The 19,375-nt window shown below is 41.6% G+C and overlaps 1 protein-coding gene across 2 annotated transcripts in view; it reads right to left on the reverse strand.

Annotated features, from left to right (window-relative positions):
• DNAH9 (dynein axonemal heavy chain 9) overlaps window positions 1-19,375 on the reverse strand; it is a gene marked incomplete at its 5' end in the record, with an annotated part of 185,594 nt that overhangs the window by 37,233 nt on the left and 128,986 nt on the right. For both annotated transcript variants that reach the window (XM_081848623.1, XM_081848624.1), the window contains 5 exons: window positions 6,793-6,915; window positions 8,503-8,673; window positions 13,428-13,568; window positions 15,585-15,749; window positions 18,543-18,747. In XM_081848623.1, coding sequence (XP_081704749.1) covers window positions 6,793-6,915; window positions 8,503-8,673; window positions 13,428-13,568; window positions 15,585-15,749; window positions 18,543-18,747 — 805 coding nt within the window. The remainder of the gene's footprint in view (window positions 1-6,792; window positions 6,916-8,502; window positions 8,674-13,427; window positions 13,569-15,584; window positions 15,750-18,542; window positions 18,748-19,375) is intronic.

Here is a 19,375-nt window from a genome sequence, read left to right on the forward strand (position 1 = left end):
CCACTTCCATCAAGGGATGGTTGTGCTCCTGACTGAAATACCACTTCCCATCTGACCCCTGTTTTTACCTGCTACCAGTAAGTATGTGCCTTGTTACGTACCTAGGACCAAGCTACAAACACTGATGACCTGTAGTCGTAAAGCTAAACCAAAAAACCAACACTCAGGATACAGTTCACATCTTTTCATATAATTTCACTTAAATTTAGGTTCCTCCATTAAATAGATACACTAAGTATTGGCTCTTAATGTTGCTCAGGGTAACACAAAGATGTTGTGAAACAGAAAGATAGATCAGGATCTACTGGTAGATCACCAAGTGATTTGCAGTAGATCTGCAACAGATTATTACTCCAACCTGTTTAAAAATAGTGTCAAGAAAAGGCTTCCCTCTCTTCTAAATTAGGCTGAAATGAAGGAAGTTGGGCAGGGTAGGTGGGACTAGGAGCAGATTTTCTATGACAGGATTGAGAGTTCAGTTTGGATTCTGAAAATTTGTACTTGTGTACTCAGAGGCACCCTGTCCCTTAACTCCAAGTGGTGTTCACTCTACCATCTTGTAACACAGTGGAGTTACTACTACTACTACTACTACTACTACTATTACTATTACTACTAGAATTTGCAAACTGCCCTTCATCTATAGATCTCAGGGCAGAGTTGCTTTTTTGGTGTATTTCACAGATATTTTACCCCTAGCTTTCATATCAGAACACCTTTAATTTGTTTCTGCTTTGTACATTGACAGGGTGGGGATGTCTTTATCCTATGCTAACTTGTTCACAGCTTAGCTGCAGGCAGATTAAGAATGACTTAAGGACTCCAATCAGTGTGAAGCTGGTTTGAGAAACGACACATCAAACAGTAGTATCTTATAACAAAGCACAGGAGGATGCATATGCATTTTGGATAATGTCGGCTGAACACAGATAAGAAATCCAGCTCAGGAAACACAGTGAGTGCACAGCAAACACAAGCGTGAACAAAGCCTAAAACTATTTCACCTGGCCCTAGTTGGGGGACCTATGAATTCTAGTAAAATATATGGAACAGATCCTGCAAACCTACCACTGCCCACTGCTGTTCTAAAAAGGATTTTCAAAATGGGAGGTATTCAGTTATGATGCTGATACCACACTAATATTTTAAACATGGGTACTCAAGGAAACTGTAGGCCAGTCTTATCAGACCATCTTGATCAAAAGATTGTGACAGCATTAGCAAAAAATATCATTGTGCATTGAATATATTCAGCAGATTGTGTCAAAATCAATCGTCAACAAGAATAGAAACTTAACAGAACTACAAAGTACACAGGGCGGGAGAAAGAAGGGCCTTTGTCAAGGAAATACTGGTTTTTCTTCAATGCAATGCGAAATACATGAATTGCTATTTTATCTTTTAGCCACACACACAATCTTATCATCTGCATTCTGCAAAATTATAAATACAACATTAATATGCATCTTTGTCTCTGCAGCCGTTCTCCTCTTGAAAGCTGAATCCACTATTTAGAGCTCATTATTCAACACCACGTTTATTAAACAATGCCTTTTCAGTTGCTTTTTCATATCTACATAATGAATATTCTTCCTCTTCAGAAATAGAAGATGAAAATGATTGGGCTTGGGGAGGGGGCTAGGGTGGAAAGATTAATCCAAGCTAGCCAGGTGTATCCTCAACTCATAACAAGCAGCTTCTCTCTTCTTGGCTGAGCCATTTACATTCAGAAAAGAAAGCATAACAGAAATGAAGAAAGGGCCATAGCTCAGTGGCAGAGCACATGCTTTTCATGCAAAGGGTATTTAGTTCTTTAAGTCTTTAGCCTGGGGAAGGGTCCATGCCTGAAATCCTGAAGAGCTGATGCAAGTCACTGTAGACAATACTGAGTTAGGTGGACCACTCATCTGAGTTTATATAAAGACAGCCCACTACATGGGAAAACTCAAGAGTTGGGAACTGGGTCTTTCTGTCAAGGAATTCAGGTGTCTCGAGGCAACACTGATAAGGGAGTCATAATAAGATGGGGGGGGGATAAGGATTAAGATACATTGGGGCCCTGGCAGGGTCACAAATGGAAACCATGGGTGCCTTACCTGTGGCAGGAAGAATAAAGAAAAGAAGCTACACATGGCAAACATGTTTGATGTTAACTTGCCAGTTCTTTGTTTGGGGAGGGAAAAGGGAGGGCAATGCTTTCAAAAGCTGTGTCAGACCAGATATAACAAACAGACTTGCCACTCACTGTCTACTTGTTGCATAACCTTAAACTCTTAAGAAAAGATGATTTCTCATTATATCCTTCACTGTAGAATAAATTGGAATCTGAAGAAGGTAGCAATCACAGGTATTCGTACACTCTCAGTACTACATTTATTACTGTGTAGAAAAATGGCAGCATTGGTGGTTGAAGGCTCCAAAGAGCTCTCCACCATGAAGCTGGTTTAGCTTTTTGCCTTTTCAGTTCATCAACAACCACCCTAGGTGAAACACCACTTCTCTCTCTCTCTCTCTCTCTCTCTCTCTCTCTCTCTCTCTCTTTCATTAGTGGGTAAAGGACTTGAGAGATTTCTGCTGAGAAATATGTATTTAAAGCTTCCAGTCATACATTGCAAACATCAATGTGATTTTTTTAAAAAGAAAAGAAAGCCAGCTACATTATTTTATTTATTTTTTACTGGCCCTTAATTGAAGTCCCAGGGTGGGTTACAACATGATAAAAAGAATATAGTAAACAGTAAACAAAGCAACTAATAAAATCCTGTGCAGAAAGTGAGCAATCACTGCATGTTCCCCAACGTGTGGATAAATCAGAGATTCCCTTCATGGTCCAGACTATGACACACAGAGAAATATGAAGCAGAGAAGGCACTGAGGTGGAGAAATACAACTGCAGTTCTGAAATCTGCAGCAACAACAAAATCCCTACCCTAAAAAACTAAGCAGGGCAGGAACCCATCATAGCTTGGGGCTGCTGTGGAAGGCATGAGAGAAAGGACAAAAAAAATTCCTTCCAGTAGCACCTTAAAGACCAACTAAGTCAGTTCTTGGTATGAGCTTTCGTGTGCATGCACACTTCTTCAGATACCAAAAAAGTGTGCATGCACACGAAAGCTCATACCAAGAACTGACTTAGTTGGTCTTTAAGGTGCTACTGGAAGGAATTTTTTTTGTTTTGACTATGGCAGACCAACACGGCTACCTATCTGTAATGAGAGAAAGGAACGTCCTTCAAGCACGGAATAAGATTATCAGAGCCACACCTCATAGAAGACACTCTGGTAATAAGCCATTGCAGAGTGTTATTGACCTCATCACCTGAGATACAACTTTACTTCCCACATTTTTGCTGGCTATAACATAAAATACAAACTACAGTGTGTGTGAATGAGAAGCTTTATGTACAGTACTCCAGCCAATAAAAAATTAAATATAAAAACCCAAAGCTGGCTTCTACTGCATAACTAAAACATATTTTAAAGTTGTCTATACAAGGCTAAAAATGAAAGACTGGCCTGTCTAAATTTCTGCTCCACCAAAGATTAATGGACTAGGTGTATTTGTTCTCCCAAACAACTTTGTGGGGAAATATGAGTGAGGCTATTTTAGTCTCAGGGTTTTAGCAACTTTCTTCGAACAGGGCAGCCCTAAGCAGAGAGAGCTAGACAGCCTGAACGCATCCAACCTGAATCACAGTGACAACTTGGCAGGAGCTCAAATCCCCCACAGAATGCAGCAGGGTGTGTAAACCACCTCCTCCTTCACATTTGATTTCTTAAAAAATACTTTATAAACTGCTAGGGAATTATATGTGAGTAAGAAGAAAAGAAGGAAGAGCCCTAAGATTAGTCGTCAAGGAGTGGCAAAAAGTAAGGGGAAAGGTAGGTGTTATTCCCCTCCCCCCCCCCCCGGAAGATGTCCAGATCTTGTAGTTTAGATCTTTTGACTTATGTAATATCTTATATTGTTTTGATTGATGGCATTTTATTATACTTGGTTGCTTTAAGATGCTGTTCACTGCTTTGGGCTGAAAAGTTTTATATATATATATATATATATATATATATATATATATTTGCTTTCGTAGATTTTCACGGGTACAGGAATGCAGGTTTTGGTGTCCTCGGGTGTCTTCCCGTGTAAAAGTTATATATATATATATATATGTGAACAGTAGCAATAATTGTGTTACTGTGGCTGACATCACAGCATTATGGCAATCCTGCAGTTCCTCTCTGCCCTTTTAAGATGCAACCGTCTCTCTTCATTGCTTTATGATTAGAAACCATTTAATCTGAAGCAGATTTCTTACTGAAGGTTTCACAGGTGTCCCTGTTTTAGGGACACTAGAGCAGGAAATTCTCTCTGGGGCTGCTGAGAAATTTCTATTGAGATTTTCCTCAAGAAGAGACAGCACTAGCAAAAACAAAACAAAAAACTCACATTGTGTACACGCATGTGTGTACAGACACACAACTCCCACATTTCCTTCCCTGAAGAGAGAGGCAAACAATTGGACCATGATAACCCAATTATTTAAATACCCCACAATCACCAGGGAAATTATACTTTCCTTTTAAAAGGGTAGTAGGCACTCTCTAGCTCCAAACCTTCTCAAAGTCTCACCCTGAGGACAATCCAAGTGAGAGGGGAAAATCACATCCAAACAGGCCTAATATCTTTGTTACTTGATATGGTCTTACAGAGCATTCCCCTGCAGGGCTCTGATAACTTTTGCTAAGTTCCTCAAAGGCAATGCATGCACACCTAAAGCCATGTTCAGCTTTAATTGCTTTGCAGCAGAATCTTGCTCGGCTTGGGGATTTTGGCCTTGTTTTCATTTTCTCATTCCAGGCTTGACCCTGTAATTCAGAAGTCTTCAAAGAGCTGCAAAGTTATTCCTATTCTCTCCTGACTGCGTAACAGTAGGACTAGGTCACCTGCAAAGAATACATTCAAGTTGCAAGTCATTTAGACACAGCCCTAGATTTTATGACTATTCCAATGGGGTCAAAATATCACTGATGTAGTTTGAAGCGACTCTGTCTGAGGGTGCTTCCCTGCTTTACACCTCTCTCTTGTTTGATTGCCTTTGTTTCCGATCCATATCCTGAATTTGATGGATTGGAACACAGATATGATGAGACTCTATATATTTTTGCCAATTCCATTTTGTAACAATTTAAGGCTCAGCTCCAAGTTGTCAGATAGAGTCAAACACTTTTCTGAAGTTGATGAAGCGGGAAAATATCTCCCCCTTTAGGAAAGAAAGAAAGAAAGAAAGAAAGAAAGAAAGAAAGAAAGAAAGAAAGAAAACATGTTGAAAGTCCTATTGTAAAGATGTGATCAGTTGCTCTTTTTCCAGGAAGGAAACCAATTTGGCGTTCATGGATCGTTTTTGTGCTTCGTTAGGCTCTACACATTATCCTTTTGTAGAGGACTGTGCAAAACAGTTTGCTGATATTGCTGTTAAAATGCATAATTCTGCAGGTCCTTGGCAGTCCAGTTCAGCTTTATTGTTATCGTTTAAAAGGTTGATATAACCAAGTTTCTGCAAAATGGTGCACTTGGAAGGTGACAGGAGTCTGTATATTTAAAAAGAACCCTTCAAGAATAATCTCAATACTGTATTTCAACATTGTACTTGTAACTGCTTAAGGACTTTTTTTGGATTTCAGTGTTCCGTATTATCAGAGAGTTGGAGGCAACTATGTACATGAGCCCACCGCCCCTCTAGGTCACTGCTTCCGTTGTTCTGCTGTTGATCTGCTCTTATCATTATGACGTTTCCCCTAATAGGAACATAAGCAGAGCCTGCTGGCCTATCTAGTCCAGTATCCTGTTCTCAAAATGGCCAACCAGATGTGATGGGAAGCCATCAATCAGGACCTGAGTGCAGCAGCACTCTCTCCACTTGTGATTCTCAGAAACTCACATTACATACAGTAGGCGTATCCACCACACATTCAACCAGTGAAGGCTGGTCCATTAGGGCAAATGGAGCACTGCCCCATCAACCTTGGTCTGCCTTCAGACAGCTTACACTTGCTTCCCTTATTTCGTACTTTCAGACCAGAGGGTGGCAATGACTATCCACTTTAGTATATCAAGTGTTGCCCTTGTTGAAATCAACGGGGTACGGGGTGGGGGGTAACACTAGAATTTGTTGGCTCTGCATGTCATTGGCTGTGGGTTTACCTACAGTTGGCTTCTGTGCCTTCTGCCTCACCAGTTCCAATGGGCACCAGCCACCACTACATCCAATGCACATTTAAAGCATGTGACCTCCTGCAAACAATACTGGGAAGTGTAGTTTCCCCTCACACAGCCACAATTTCCAGGACCCTTAAACTATAGCTCCCAAGATTCTTTGGAGGAACTCACATGCTTTAAATGTATGGTGCGCTTTTGGATGTGCTCCCAATGCATAGTGTGGCCCTGCCCTGTGTTAATTCACATGCCACCAGTCACTAGGAAAATGGGTAAATTCCCTCAACCATCATGTTGGTAGTATTTCAGGAAATCGGGGAAAGGCAAAAGAGAGAACAGTTCTCAAAAAACGAAAAACCCTAAGAGTTTTATTCTACAGTACTTTTTACTAACGTCACTCTTTGTGGCTAAGCAATGCCATCATCACCTGCTTCGCTTGAACGATTTGGTCCTGCTGGGTTCTGGGAAGGGCCAACATAACTGAAAAAACTTTTTTTACATGGAAGATTAGGCTACATTTAATAGTAGATACTATCCATTGGTTATACATATAAAAAGACTTTATGAGTTAAAAACAGCTACCTTGATGCCACCCCACGACTGACTTGACAAAAAGTCTACTGGACTGGTGACTCCTGGCTGGGCTGGATATCTTAGCAGGAAGTCAAGTTCTGCAGCGTTAATTTCTTTATTCATCAGAAGTATCTGCAACGACAAACCCACATAGCACTGCAGAAAGTTGCAAGGATTTCCTGAAGAAGAGGCTTTTGTTTGCAGGACACACACACGCACAATCCAGCGGGATTCTACCCAAAGGCATGAATGTTAGGACTGGTGCTAGAATTGCAGACATTTTGTACTTAATTCTTTCCTTTTGAACCTACATTTAAAGATGGACCTGAAATAACTAAAGCAAGTAATAACCTTTACAAATAAAAGCACCAGTATAACCTATGGGTGGGGAGGATTCCAGTTCGCTCCACGTTTGGGAACAAACCTACCCACTTTGCCTCCTTAGGACCAATGTGCAGATTAGAACATATTCCAGATAATCAGCAAACCAATCTGTGCATTGGTCCATACTGTACTTGCAAGGTTGTCCAAGGGCTACCTTTCTCTTTCTTTAACATTTTACAGCTGCTTAGAGCAGCTCACATCTCCTTCGTGGCCATGCAGCCAAAAATATATCTTTTTAAAATGCTCCCTGGAGCATTTTACTTCATACTGTGTACAGGGGAATCCCCACTTAAGCAGGGGTTCTGTTCCTGGCCGCTGTGTGCATCAGCAGGACACACACAAGTCCTTTCCAGTCCAGTCCACCCTGCCCCAGCCCATTCCATCTCCGTTCCACCCCACCCTCTTTCAGAGCCGAAAATGGCACACGTGTCAGTGGTCATGCACAACTCAAATGTGTGGAAGTGGGGAGTTGCCTGTACAGTGATACCTCAGGTTACATACGCTTCAGGTTACATACGCTTCAGGTTACAGACTCCGCTAACCCAGAAATAGTGCTTCAGGTTAAGAACTTTGCTTCAGGATGAGAACAGAAATCGTGCTCTGGTGGCGCTGCAGCAGCAGGAGGCCCCATTAGCTAAAGTGGTGCTTCAGGTTAAGAACAGTTTCAGGTTAAGAATGGACCTCCAGAACAAATTAAGTACTTAACCTGAGGTACCACTGTAGTCACTTTCTGGAGAACTGTATGAAGAAAATGATGGCTGCCCCCATGTACCTATGAGGGAACTATTTTCTTTTTCCATACAAAAATATCCTGGTGGTCACAGAGGAGATATTCGCTGCTCTAAGCAGCTGTAAAATATTAAAGAAAAAGAGAGGATATCAGGTAATTACTTTAAACACACATACACCGGGGGGGAGGGGGAGAAGAGGGCAACATGGAGCTGGTTTTGTGAACACATGAAACATGTACAGGACAGAAATAGATTGATCTGTCCATCCCTAGTTGCACACATAACTTGTATGTGGATTTGAGGGTCTAACTGTCCATTGGACAAGTCACAGACATTTCTACTCTGTAGGTCAGTGGGTCCCAAACTTCTTCCCCATGGAGTGCTTGATAATTGATGGAAGTCTTGGAGGACCACTTAAGGATTTTTCTGCTTGCTGTAGCAACTGTAATGTGCTGTGTTAGATGCTGTATGATGCTCATTTGTATTTTTGCAGACACAGTTTGGGAATCCCTAATACAAGTGATGAGCAGAACACCGCCACAGAGTGGGTGTGGCTCACCAATCATTACTGCAGAGGGTGCTACGAGGGATATAATCAATTTACCTGGAAAGTGACTTGGGCCGTGTAAATCAGTTTGTCACATTCAAACAGCCCCCGAGTTGTGTACTGGAACACAGAGCTGGTGATGCTATCAATAAGGTTGGCTACTCGCTCTTTTAGGTTTTCATCTGGCGAGGCTCTTGCAACAGCTTTCTGAAAGACAACACTGAATGCCTAGATGTGGAAAGAAAGAGAGAGGCAGGGAGAAATGAATTACATGAGACACTACAATAATACCTCAAAACATTCCTGGCTTCAATAATACAATGCTCAGTCCATCCAACCTTGGAAAGTATGGGCAAAACATTATCCATCAATGGGATTGAAAAAGTTGGCAGATAGCACGAGGAATCTCCCTCTTCATTGTCAATCTCTTTCAAAAGAAAAAGTTCCCCTTGCTTCCCTCCAACTGGACATGTGCAGGATATAAACTGAGATTATGTGGGTGCAACTAGACAGGGTATGAGTGATATTCAATTTCTGTCTCACGATGCCTTGGTCAGAAACTGAGCAACCCAATTTTCAGTTTTTAAAAAAAGTATTAGAGGTTTAATGTTGTGTCACACACTGCAGTCTGGAAGCAAGGAGTGTAAGGCAATATTAAAGAGGGCCAGTCCGGTTTCTTCTTGCTGTGCCTGCAACCTTTAGCTGTGCTTTAAAAAAAAACAGAACTGGCACCACAGTGGGAGGAAGCAAGGCTGAGCAACTCTCATACTATGGAAACCAGCCTGGAGTGACATTCCCACTCAAACCATATGTCAGATTCAGCTTGCGTCTTCAAAAAAATTGTTCCGGGTTGAAAGTTTAGAACGGATCTTTTCCCCTAAAATTGGGGTGGGGGTAGCAGCAAGTTTTTGCAAGTAACTGATGTTCTCAGAATTTTATCATAATGCTGCAGCAATGGGATAATTACTGGTTTGTTTGCTTTTTCTCTTTCTGTGCCATTCTTAAAGCCACATGCCTGTTCGTTCTCTTCTTGCCAATAGATCACCATCCCTGCTGTCACTGGAACTCATCTTCAGTTTTGCCCTAGCTCAGTTTTCTCCTTGGTCCCTCCCTTCTTGCCATCACCCCACATTGTTGCACCACCCTGACCCATCACCAGGCTCCCTATCCAATGAACACACTGCCTCTTTCCCAACTTCATACAGCCTCTCCTGTCCTTTGGTTCTGTCACAGCACTCTTTCCCATCAGTTTTGTATCTCTTGTTATTTTAGTCTTATAGCTGAAAATTTGAGGCAGGGGAGGCTAGCATTTTTTGGTCCAAGGGCCACAAGGTCAACTGAGGCTGGTTGTTATTGTTCCCTCTCCATCCACCAAATGATCAGCCCAATGACTGCAGAGGGGGTGATTTGCATCCTCATCAGGGTACTGTTCTTTGCCCACCCCATCACAGTGTTTAATTTATGTTTGCCCCCATTGCCAAAACTGGTGGGATCTTGCTTGGTGTGTGTGCAGAAAATCTGCAGATCCAGTCTCCAAACAGGAGCATGTCAGCTCTGATTTAAGGGGTGATTCAAGTTATATCTGAATGTTGTAACTTCATAATCTTTATATTGTAGACCAATTGAAACAAAATTTGTCAAATGTAAGCTTGTCAGTTTCTGGAAAATAATATGAGCATTTCATTAATGATTTCCGATTAAGACACACATTCTGTTTTTCCCATGTCTTTTTAAAAGATATGCCACAGAACAGAATGCCTAGCCCAGACCAGATAAAGAAAGTAAATGAAGATATAAATATCTATAACACAAGGTTTTCAAAGACAGACAAAATATTCATTTTCCCTAGGCAACAGAAATGACACTTCTCTGAAAATGATTATCTGAAGGACACTGGCCTCCCCGGGGAAAATGCTCCTCTCATTATATCCTCTCTAGAGGAAACTCAGAAGATAAAGTCAAGTAAAAATCTCAAATAAAAAAACATTTCCTGCAGCCAAACCAATGGACACATGCTGTCCCAGGCCATAGGAACTGAATGTTTCATAAAGGCTAGAGTTGGGATTATTAGAAAGAGAAAAACAAATGAGAAAGAAACACTTGTAAGTCTTCATCACTTGAATAAGGGAAAAAATACTTTAGGAAAAATCACTGAATGTGCTTTCAGATGGTAAATACTGGTCCTTAAGTTAAATTACAGCTGGAAAATAGTTGTTTCTTAGGATTTGAAGAGCCTCAGCAAGTAAAATACTACTAGTTTATAGCAACACAATGTCTAGACATGCAATATCACTATATTACTCACAGGATAGTTTTTTCCTTCATTGTTCTTAAAAGCTTTCTCTGAGTTATTGCAAAGGCCTACTTAATTCTCGTGGGGGGTTGATATGATAAATTTTGAAACCAATGTTTCAGCAATCTTCTGTAAAGCAGCCTTTATCTTTGATTCAGCAGATTTCTACAAGTACCTTCAAATCTACTGAATCAATTGATTCAAAGAGACTTCTTAACTAACCTATCACGTCCTGGAGGCTGTAAAAGGTTTCCTCTTGGTATGATTTGCAGCTCAAAAAGGCACACAATCTGGGGCCATGTTACTCCCCTCTCCAGTGCTACTTACATGACAGGAAAAGATGCATGAGAACCTTCTTCAGTCCAAAGACCACATTCCCTGATGAGGAACCTTCTGGAGGCCAGGTGCTAGCAGTGAACAGGCCCAGAAGCAAAATATTTGACCCTGACATTCCAGGCATGTTAAAGTTAAAGGTTCTGCATGCACATCCAGCCTCATCCAGCCAAACAAGGGGTATTCCAAGGACACCTTCCACTCAAGGAGGACACAGAACAGGGCTGGGACAGGTGTGGCCAAGGGAGAGGAGAGGAGATGCAGCCTAGTGAGAGCTCAACGGGCCAGAAGGAGGGGCCTCAAAGGCTGCATCCAAACCCTGAAGTGAGATACCTCACCCTCTTTTTAATTTTTTTTTTTTTTTAGAAGACTGCAGGAACACACAAGCCACGGAACAGTCTGGAAAGCACTTTTGAAAACAAAAAGCGAAATGCACAACATTTGAATATGCAAAAGATTGCACAGGCATGGGAAGGTTGCACATCTTGCCATCAACAGGCACCACCCTAGGATGTGTCAGTGACGTTCGTATAACCATCTTACACAGAAAACTCTCAGTGGTAAATGAGGTTCTTCTAGCTCAAGGGGAGAATCACATTTCATTAGCAATATGTAACTGCAGCTTGATAGCAAGCTCTCTGCAACCTGAAGGGAAGACTGTGGATCTTTTGTAACCAAAGTGTCACATAGCACACACATTTCTTTCTTATTTTAAGTCTGTACAAGCTCTAGGACACAATGATCTGTAAAAAGATTCTGTGTGGGATGTTGGCTATATTAAATGGGTGTATCAATAACTAGAAGATTCTAAAATTGGTCTGTTACGGGCACAGGCACACTGAGTGAAGTCATTGTATGGGCATGGCTTTTCTCAGTAAGTCTGTTCTCAGAAAGCACACACAACCTGTCACAGATCACACTGTCTTTACTTTAAGGAATGCTGCTTCTGAAACAGAGATTTCTTTTGTAAGGCTGAATTATTTTTTAAATATTTTCATCCTGCCTTTCTACACCTAGGTATACGTGAGGCAGTCTTCAAAGCGAAAATGGCACAGCATAATGAACTAAAATACAAGGTTAAAATATGGAGGTTAAAATAGGGTTATAGGGAGCATACAACGCCCTTGTTACAACAGCTCCACTCGATATTGGCCTGTTTCCAGAAACAATTCAAATGCTGGTTTTGACCTATAAAGCCCAATACAGCTTAGGTCCAGGCTATCAGAAAGACCATATTCCCTCATATGAACCTGTTCAGGTTTTGATACCATCAGGGGAGGCTCTTCTCTCACTGGGAGCCAGTGTGGTGTAGTGGTTAAGAGCGGTAGTCTCGTAATCTGGGGAACTGGGTTCGTGTCTCCACTCCTCCACATGCAGCTGCTGGGTGACCTTGGGCCAGTCACACTTCTTTGAAGTCTCTCAGCCCCACTCACCTCACAGAGTGTTTGTTGTGGGGGAGGAAGGGAAAGGAGAATGTTAGCCGCTTTGAGACTCCTTAAAGGGAGTGAAAGGCGGGATATCAAATCCAAACTCTTCTTCTTCTTCTTCTCAGTTCCACCACCCTCACAGGAACGCTTGGTAGGGATATGAGAGAAGACCTTCTCGGTGGCTGCTCCCAGACTTTGGAACTCCCTCCCTAGAGAAGCTAGACTGGCTCCTTCCTTGTTGTCCTTCCACCAGCAGGTGAAGAACTTATTCCAACAGTGTTTGGGGAAATGACTGCCTTTAATGAAAGAGCTGGTGCCGTGATGTTTTTATTGAAATTATCTGTATGTTTTTAATAGATTATAGATAGATATGTTTGTTTTTAAATGAATTAAAACAAACGTTTTTAGCTCTTATTTTATCTGTAAGCTGCCTTGAGTCCCTTTTAGGGAAAATGGATGATGCTGATGATGATGCTGAACAACAACAACAACCAGAAAACGGACCAGAAAACAGCAGGACTTAAAAAAAACACACCTGAAGGTCATAATATAAAGAGTTTTAGAGAAAACATTAAAAACAGGTAAAGGATTCACATGCTACCAAAATTTAGGTGCTGCAAACCAAATGCTTCTCCCTCTTGTTCAGAAGCAAAAGGCGAAGAAAGATATTGAGTGGGTTCATAGGGGAGGAAGCAATTCCTGAGATCTGTTGGTCCCTGGCTGCTTAGAGCTTTAAAGGTCAAAACCAGCAATCCTGTAGTACAAATGGTTAGCGGTTAAAGTACAGAGAAAGTAAAGAGCCACTGAAATCCAGCTGTCACTATATTTGAAAAGCAATGGGGTACTCCTACAATTTGACTCATAAGATTTAGCACAATTTAAACTGCCTGGGAAGTTGGAGGAAGTCCCCAAACACATAAATGCTGTACCTTCAGGGAAAACTGGTACATGGGATGGATGGTATTGAGGTCATTCATGATAAAGTACAGCAAGGAGGCACGAGCTGCTGCAGGACGGTAATGCTCCCTTGCCTCATTAATCTTTGTTTCTGTCACCTTCGACTCCTGGACCTAGAGGAAAGGAAAGGCAAATCCACCCATGAAGATGTAAGACAACCACATTCGTTCGTGCAAACTTTGTTTCCATAGAGATGACATAAGCTCAGCTGATTGGTTTAGACATAACAACATGCCACGTGTATCAGGAGTGCCTCCTCTCTCCTCACCTGCCTGCTTCTTCTGGCACTGAAAAGCTCCAGTAATGTAAAATCCAAGGAATGAAGAGGAAAGGTGTTCAAATGTCATCTTGCTTGCAACTTGGTCATCAAGAAACTTCAGGTGGTATCTGGCTGCACAACAAAACTCCCCCTCCCTCACCACTCTCTCCTCTCAGGGCTTCCCCCTGTTAGAAGTGTTAGGATGCAACTCACCTTTCACTGGAGGATGATTTGTCTATATGAAAAAGAAGAGAGAGAGAGGGTGGGGGGAACTCTGAAGTTTCTTAGACTGTCCTTTCTGACCTAACCTGACCTTCCCACAGATGCTAGGCTGATACTTAGGGTTGCTCACTTCATTTCCTACGCCCTTCTTTATCCTCACCTTGGGAGAGTAGACATATTCTGTGTCTCTCCTGCTGAGACGCAAGAGCATGCCTGCTATCAAGTTGTCAAAAAAGTATTTCCTGTAGAATCTTTACTGTCAAGCAAGTATTTCCTGTAAACATAGTTTTCTTATTTTCCTAGACTGTGATCATATCCAAGATAACTTCCAGAGCAGGTTTGGGGAGAGAGGAGAGGGTCAGAAAGTTTTGCCGTGCGGCCAGAAGTCCTTGTAGTAATGGAATTCCTTTGCTGGATACTATCCTGATTTCCAACAGATTTCTTCATTCATTTGCAAGTTCCTCAGAAACCAATGTCTGAAATGTTTTCTTGTGAAATGTTTAAGATTTTTTTTTTTAAAAAAAAAAAAACTTTGATACATTGAATCTGAATTCTGTAGCTGATCTCCTTTGTAATGTTTTATTTTGAAACCTTTAAGATAATATTTAAGTTTGGTACAGCATGAGACTCTTCATCTCAAGGTCATGGGTTCAAACCCCATGTTGGGCTAAAGATTCCTGCATTGCAGAGGGTTAGACTAGAAGATCCTCGTGGTCCCTTCCAAATCTATGATTCTATGTTGCTTTGAATGTATACTTTATATTTGACTTTCTTCAGTAATGTTTTATCCTAGATTATTGTATTTGAGGTTTTAATGTAGGTTGTAAACCACTTTGAGATTTTTTTCTTTAAAATATAAAGCAGTATAGAAATGAATAGTAATAATATTTTCCCACATCTTATAGTACAGAAGTGTACAAGGCCTTCTTACAAAATTACTTGGCAAGGAATTCCAAAAGAAGATTGATGATGCACTAGCCTCTACAAATATACATCATGTATGTGTTTAAGAACCACCCATACAAACAGCATGGGAACTTCTGTAGTCTGTACATAGATACAGCTTGGAATTATATGCTCCTATGGCTGCAGAAAGCTACTTGTATGTGAAAGATGCAACTGAAATTTGCAAAGCAAATTATGTGTGTCAAGCAACTATCAAAGAGGATGGTTTTAAAAGACAGATTTTTTACCCAGGGGAGCCACATCAGTGTCAAACTGCTGGAATTCCTGCCAATTTAATCTGGACCACATAAACTTCAGTGGATCCTGTCATGCCGCCTCTGCTAAAATCCAAATTTAATTGAGTTAATGTAATGCATGTTGAATTAACTGAAGTTAAATAAAAAGCCTTGGTATTAAACTGGAATGGTTTAAGGCATCTTATTATAGTGCTAAAGTTTTATGGTCTTTACATTGGATACTGCTATTTGTACTTTAATGCCCATCTATTCTGAAGCAGGAAGATTCCTAGACTTGACCAGAACTGAAGTGTGTGCGGCCTCCTAATGATTTCTAGTCTCCAAGCAGAACAAGATGACCTAAAATACATTTTAAAAGTTTTAATGAACTTCCTAGCTCTTAAGACAAAATGCATACGCAGGGGTCGTTCCCTGCATATCCACCCAGACCCAGTTTGCATTTTTACCTTTTCTTCTATTTCTGCAGCTGTCTGTTTGGTGACTTCTAGATTTTCCACTAGAGCTGTATCCCCTAGGAAGTTCCCTGAGGCAGAAGAGAGGCGGGACAGCAAGTTGTCTTCCAAAGTTTTCAAAGTTATTTTGAATCCATTCTGCTGCTTTGTGAGATCAGACTGTAAAGAGTTGAGGTACAGACCCCCCACAAAACACAAAATACATTAATGCCTTGATTTCCACAGCAAGCATTTTCCTAACACCAGCAGCAGGGTATTTTTTCTGTAGACTTTTCCGCAAAACCACCCGCTCTCTATCTTTCTCTCTCTCTGTTTCTCTTGTGCCCACCCACCCACATAGAGGGGGGGGCACAACACTGAATAATAACAACAACACACTTGTCTGGACAGAGAGATTCATGTGTAGAAACCTCCAACTTTTGTGCAGCAGGAATGTAGCATCCTGTACAAAGGTAAGAAGCACACTCATTCCTCTGCACACTTTTGCCACTGGCATGTGGCCTCTGGAAGGTTGTACATGAGGCAGCACAGTCCTCGGGCCAAAAAAGTCGCAAACCAAATCATAATATCATATACTGGCCCAGCTTTTTACTGTGATTCATATTTTAAATTTACAAGCTGCCTTGTCAAGATTATAACAATTTTATATCCTTGATAGATTTTCAGTGGACAAGCCATGAAGATGCCACCATAAAATTTATAAGAAGTCTGAATATTAAACAACAAATAAGGTCACATTTTTCAGCAGGAAACTTTTTTTTTTCCTATTCAAGGAAGCATTTGACTCTTTGGCTATTTGTCGGATTTTTTTAAGGGCCTTTGTTCAGAGAAGTCTAAGATGGATGCTTTCATATCAGTACGCTATACTCTAAGCAACTTGATAACCAACCCCCTCAATATGTTCTGCTACTATTTTTACCTAGCAGTTAATTAAGTGTGTGATCCATAACTATTTAGATATATGATTCACAGATCTTAAAACCAATGGGAATTTGTTTACAACTGGCCTACATATTACGGCCACCACAGGGAGGCTACCCAAAACACCGGCTCAACACCATTGGGTTGAAACATATACTGATTGCCACTATTATATGCATAATTTTCATGCCATCTCCAGACATTTTAAGGGGACATGCCTGTGGCATGGAAACTCTCCCAGCAAAGGGCGCAATCTGTGCAGCAAATTTATTTATTATGTTCATTTAGGTATTTTTATACTGCCCTTCACCCTACAGTCACCAGGTGCTGTACAACATATTACAACACATTGACACATATTTCTGAAACCAATTTAAACATCAATACAATGTAAACAGCACATAACAAAAGAGCTCTCAGTTTGCATCTCCCCTCACCTCCAAAAGATTGATGTAAAAGGTATGCCTTCACGTTCTTTCTAAAAGCATTTTAATTTCCTCAGTGGGCAGAACATTCAGAGTTTTGGCTCTGCCACTGAAAGAAAACCTTACTGCGAGTGTTGTTACTGGGTAGCCCAGGAGAAGTCTGAGCCCCAGATCTGCGGAACCCTGAATATTTTTTTTGTGGGCTGCAGTGCTGGCCATGCCTAGCAAGAGTGCTGTTCTCCAGTTGGAAGTACAATAGCAGATATTATTCAGTGTGTAATCTAGAGGTAACTTCTGTTGTCAGTAAGTCAACTAACCAAGGGTTGTGGTGGGGGGTGGGGAGGTGCTGCATAGCAACCAAGGGAGCTGCCATTATCTTCATTGAGATTACTGCAGCATGCACTGGCTGCCTAGCTGCATGGCAGCTTTCTTCTGGATGTTTAGTTGCATGCTGCCATGCAAGGCCTTGCAAAAAGACAAAAGCTTCCTGATGAGGCTATATTCTGTTTCATTCAGTTAACTTTTGCCAGGCTTTTCTCTCTGGACTCTGTCTACTTTATTCAAGTGTCTTGTATGTAAGCCACCCTGGGAGACTTTTTTGGCTGAGCAGCAGGGAACAAATGCTCTAAATAAATATATGAAGTGCCTCTGCAAACAGTGCCCTCCCACCAGCTGTCTGGCTGCTGTTGGGGTTGAGGGAGGAAAGGGCACAACTGCCACCAACACACCAAACACTGTGTAGTGGAATGAGGAGCACCAACAGACAGAGGGCACTGAGATTGACTAGTGGCCTTTTTCAATGAGTGAATGAGCATGAGTAGAGGGACCTTTCAGATTTTGCAGCCAGCACAGATGCTGTTTGCAATGGAGGCATGGGGCAGCTGCTGGGAGGGGGAAAGAGGCCAGAGGCAGGTCAAGGAAGGCCTCTGCTGTGCCTCAATGCTGCTTGAGGGTAGAGGTGAAATGAGGCCAGGCTGTGAAAGGCCTCTGCAGTGCTGTCACTTCACATGGGAGCAGGACAGGGAGAAGAGGCCAAGAAAAAATGGCAATGCCCTCAGAATGTGGTCTGGGCCAAAACAGGCACACTGTCTGTTACTGCTTGCTGCCTGGTCACTGAAGAAAACCCACAGGAAAATAGTCTCTCACCTCCTATGATGTTGCTCCCTCAAGTTGGGGTTTTTTTTTCCACCCAGGAGAGAGTCTGTACTTCCTCACATCAGAAAGAAAACTATATGCATAGCCACCAGCCAGCTCAATGCCTAGCTCCTCCTCCTTTCTCACCCATTCTCCTCCTGGTTTCCTACTGTTCACTGCTGCCTCCCTCCATCTCCAGGCATATTTCTCTTCTTGACCCTTCTGCCACTTTCTCTTCTGGCCAACTACGAAGGAAGGACATGCATGCATGCATGCCACTGCATTTGAGTGGGGAGCAAGAAGAGAAAGTATATGTGCTGGCCTGTGAAATACTTGTTTATTTTGTCTTTGGCTTCCAATTGGGTGTCATGAACAGTGGGAAGTACATTTTAACTGTACAAAATTCATTTTGTAGAGGAAGGCTCAGTGGGAAAAGGTTTCATTTTAGGCTTGCAGCCAGCTTGCAACTTACCTTTAGTTCTTCCAGGTCAGGCCTCTCCATACTGACAACTGCTGCCAGCAACTGGTCTTCCAGGCCATCCCGAGTCACAGTGAAGTTGATGAGGGTGCACTGTGCCTGCATTTCTGGCTGGTAATGGGGGTTTGCAAGCTTGGTGTGGAGAATCAGTCGGAAATTGGGGTTGAACTCACACTCTTTATCTCCAATTTTAATGCACCTGAAAGGAAAACAAGAGTCCTCATCTATCTTCATCGTCTCTCCCACAAGTTGCATATATATATATATATATATATATATATATATATATATATATGGTTGTGGGAATGGGTTTTTCCTAGGTCATCATGTGACAATGCTATTCTTGACCTTTAGGCGAAATAAATAGAAGTACCAAATTGAAGTGGAACGACTATTTTAAAGCAACGCTATATCACTATGAAATGAAAGGTAATCAGTAGTAGGAAGATAAGAATGCACTGTACCTCTCAGAATTAAAAAGCATGACTTTTTCAATAAGGGAGTGTGCAGGACACCTCAAGGATGTCTGTCACACAGGCCACTTCGTACATGGTGGCCGTGGCATAGTTGTCACTATAAATGGCTTTATGACCAGGACTCCACAAGAATATACTTTAATGGCTAGGCACATAGACTGGTGTCATGGCTTGTAACATCTCCACTTCAGTGACAGAGTAATGTTGTGGAAGGACCAGAGGAAATAAACCAAGAACAGAAAAGACAGGAGTGTAGCAAAAGAAAAAGGAGGAATGACAGCTGAATATCAGAATGAAGAAGCTTGTCAAATAAGAGCATTTTTCATTACTTTAATATAAAAGGATTTGTTT

The sequence above is a fragment of the Podarcis erhardii genome (genome assembly GCF_964252035.2).
Source record: "Podarcis erhardii genome assembly, chromosome: 2".
NCBI classification, from domain to species: Eukaryota; Metazoa; Chordata; class Lepidosauria; order Squamata; family Lacertidae; genus Podarcis; species Podarcis erhardii.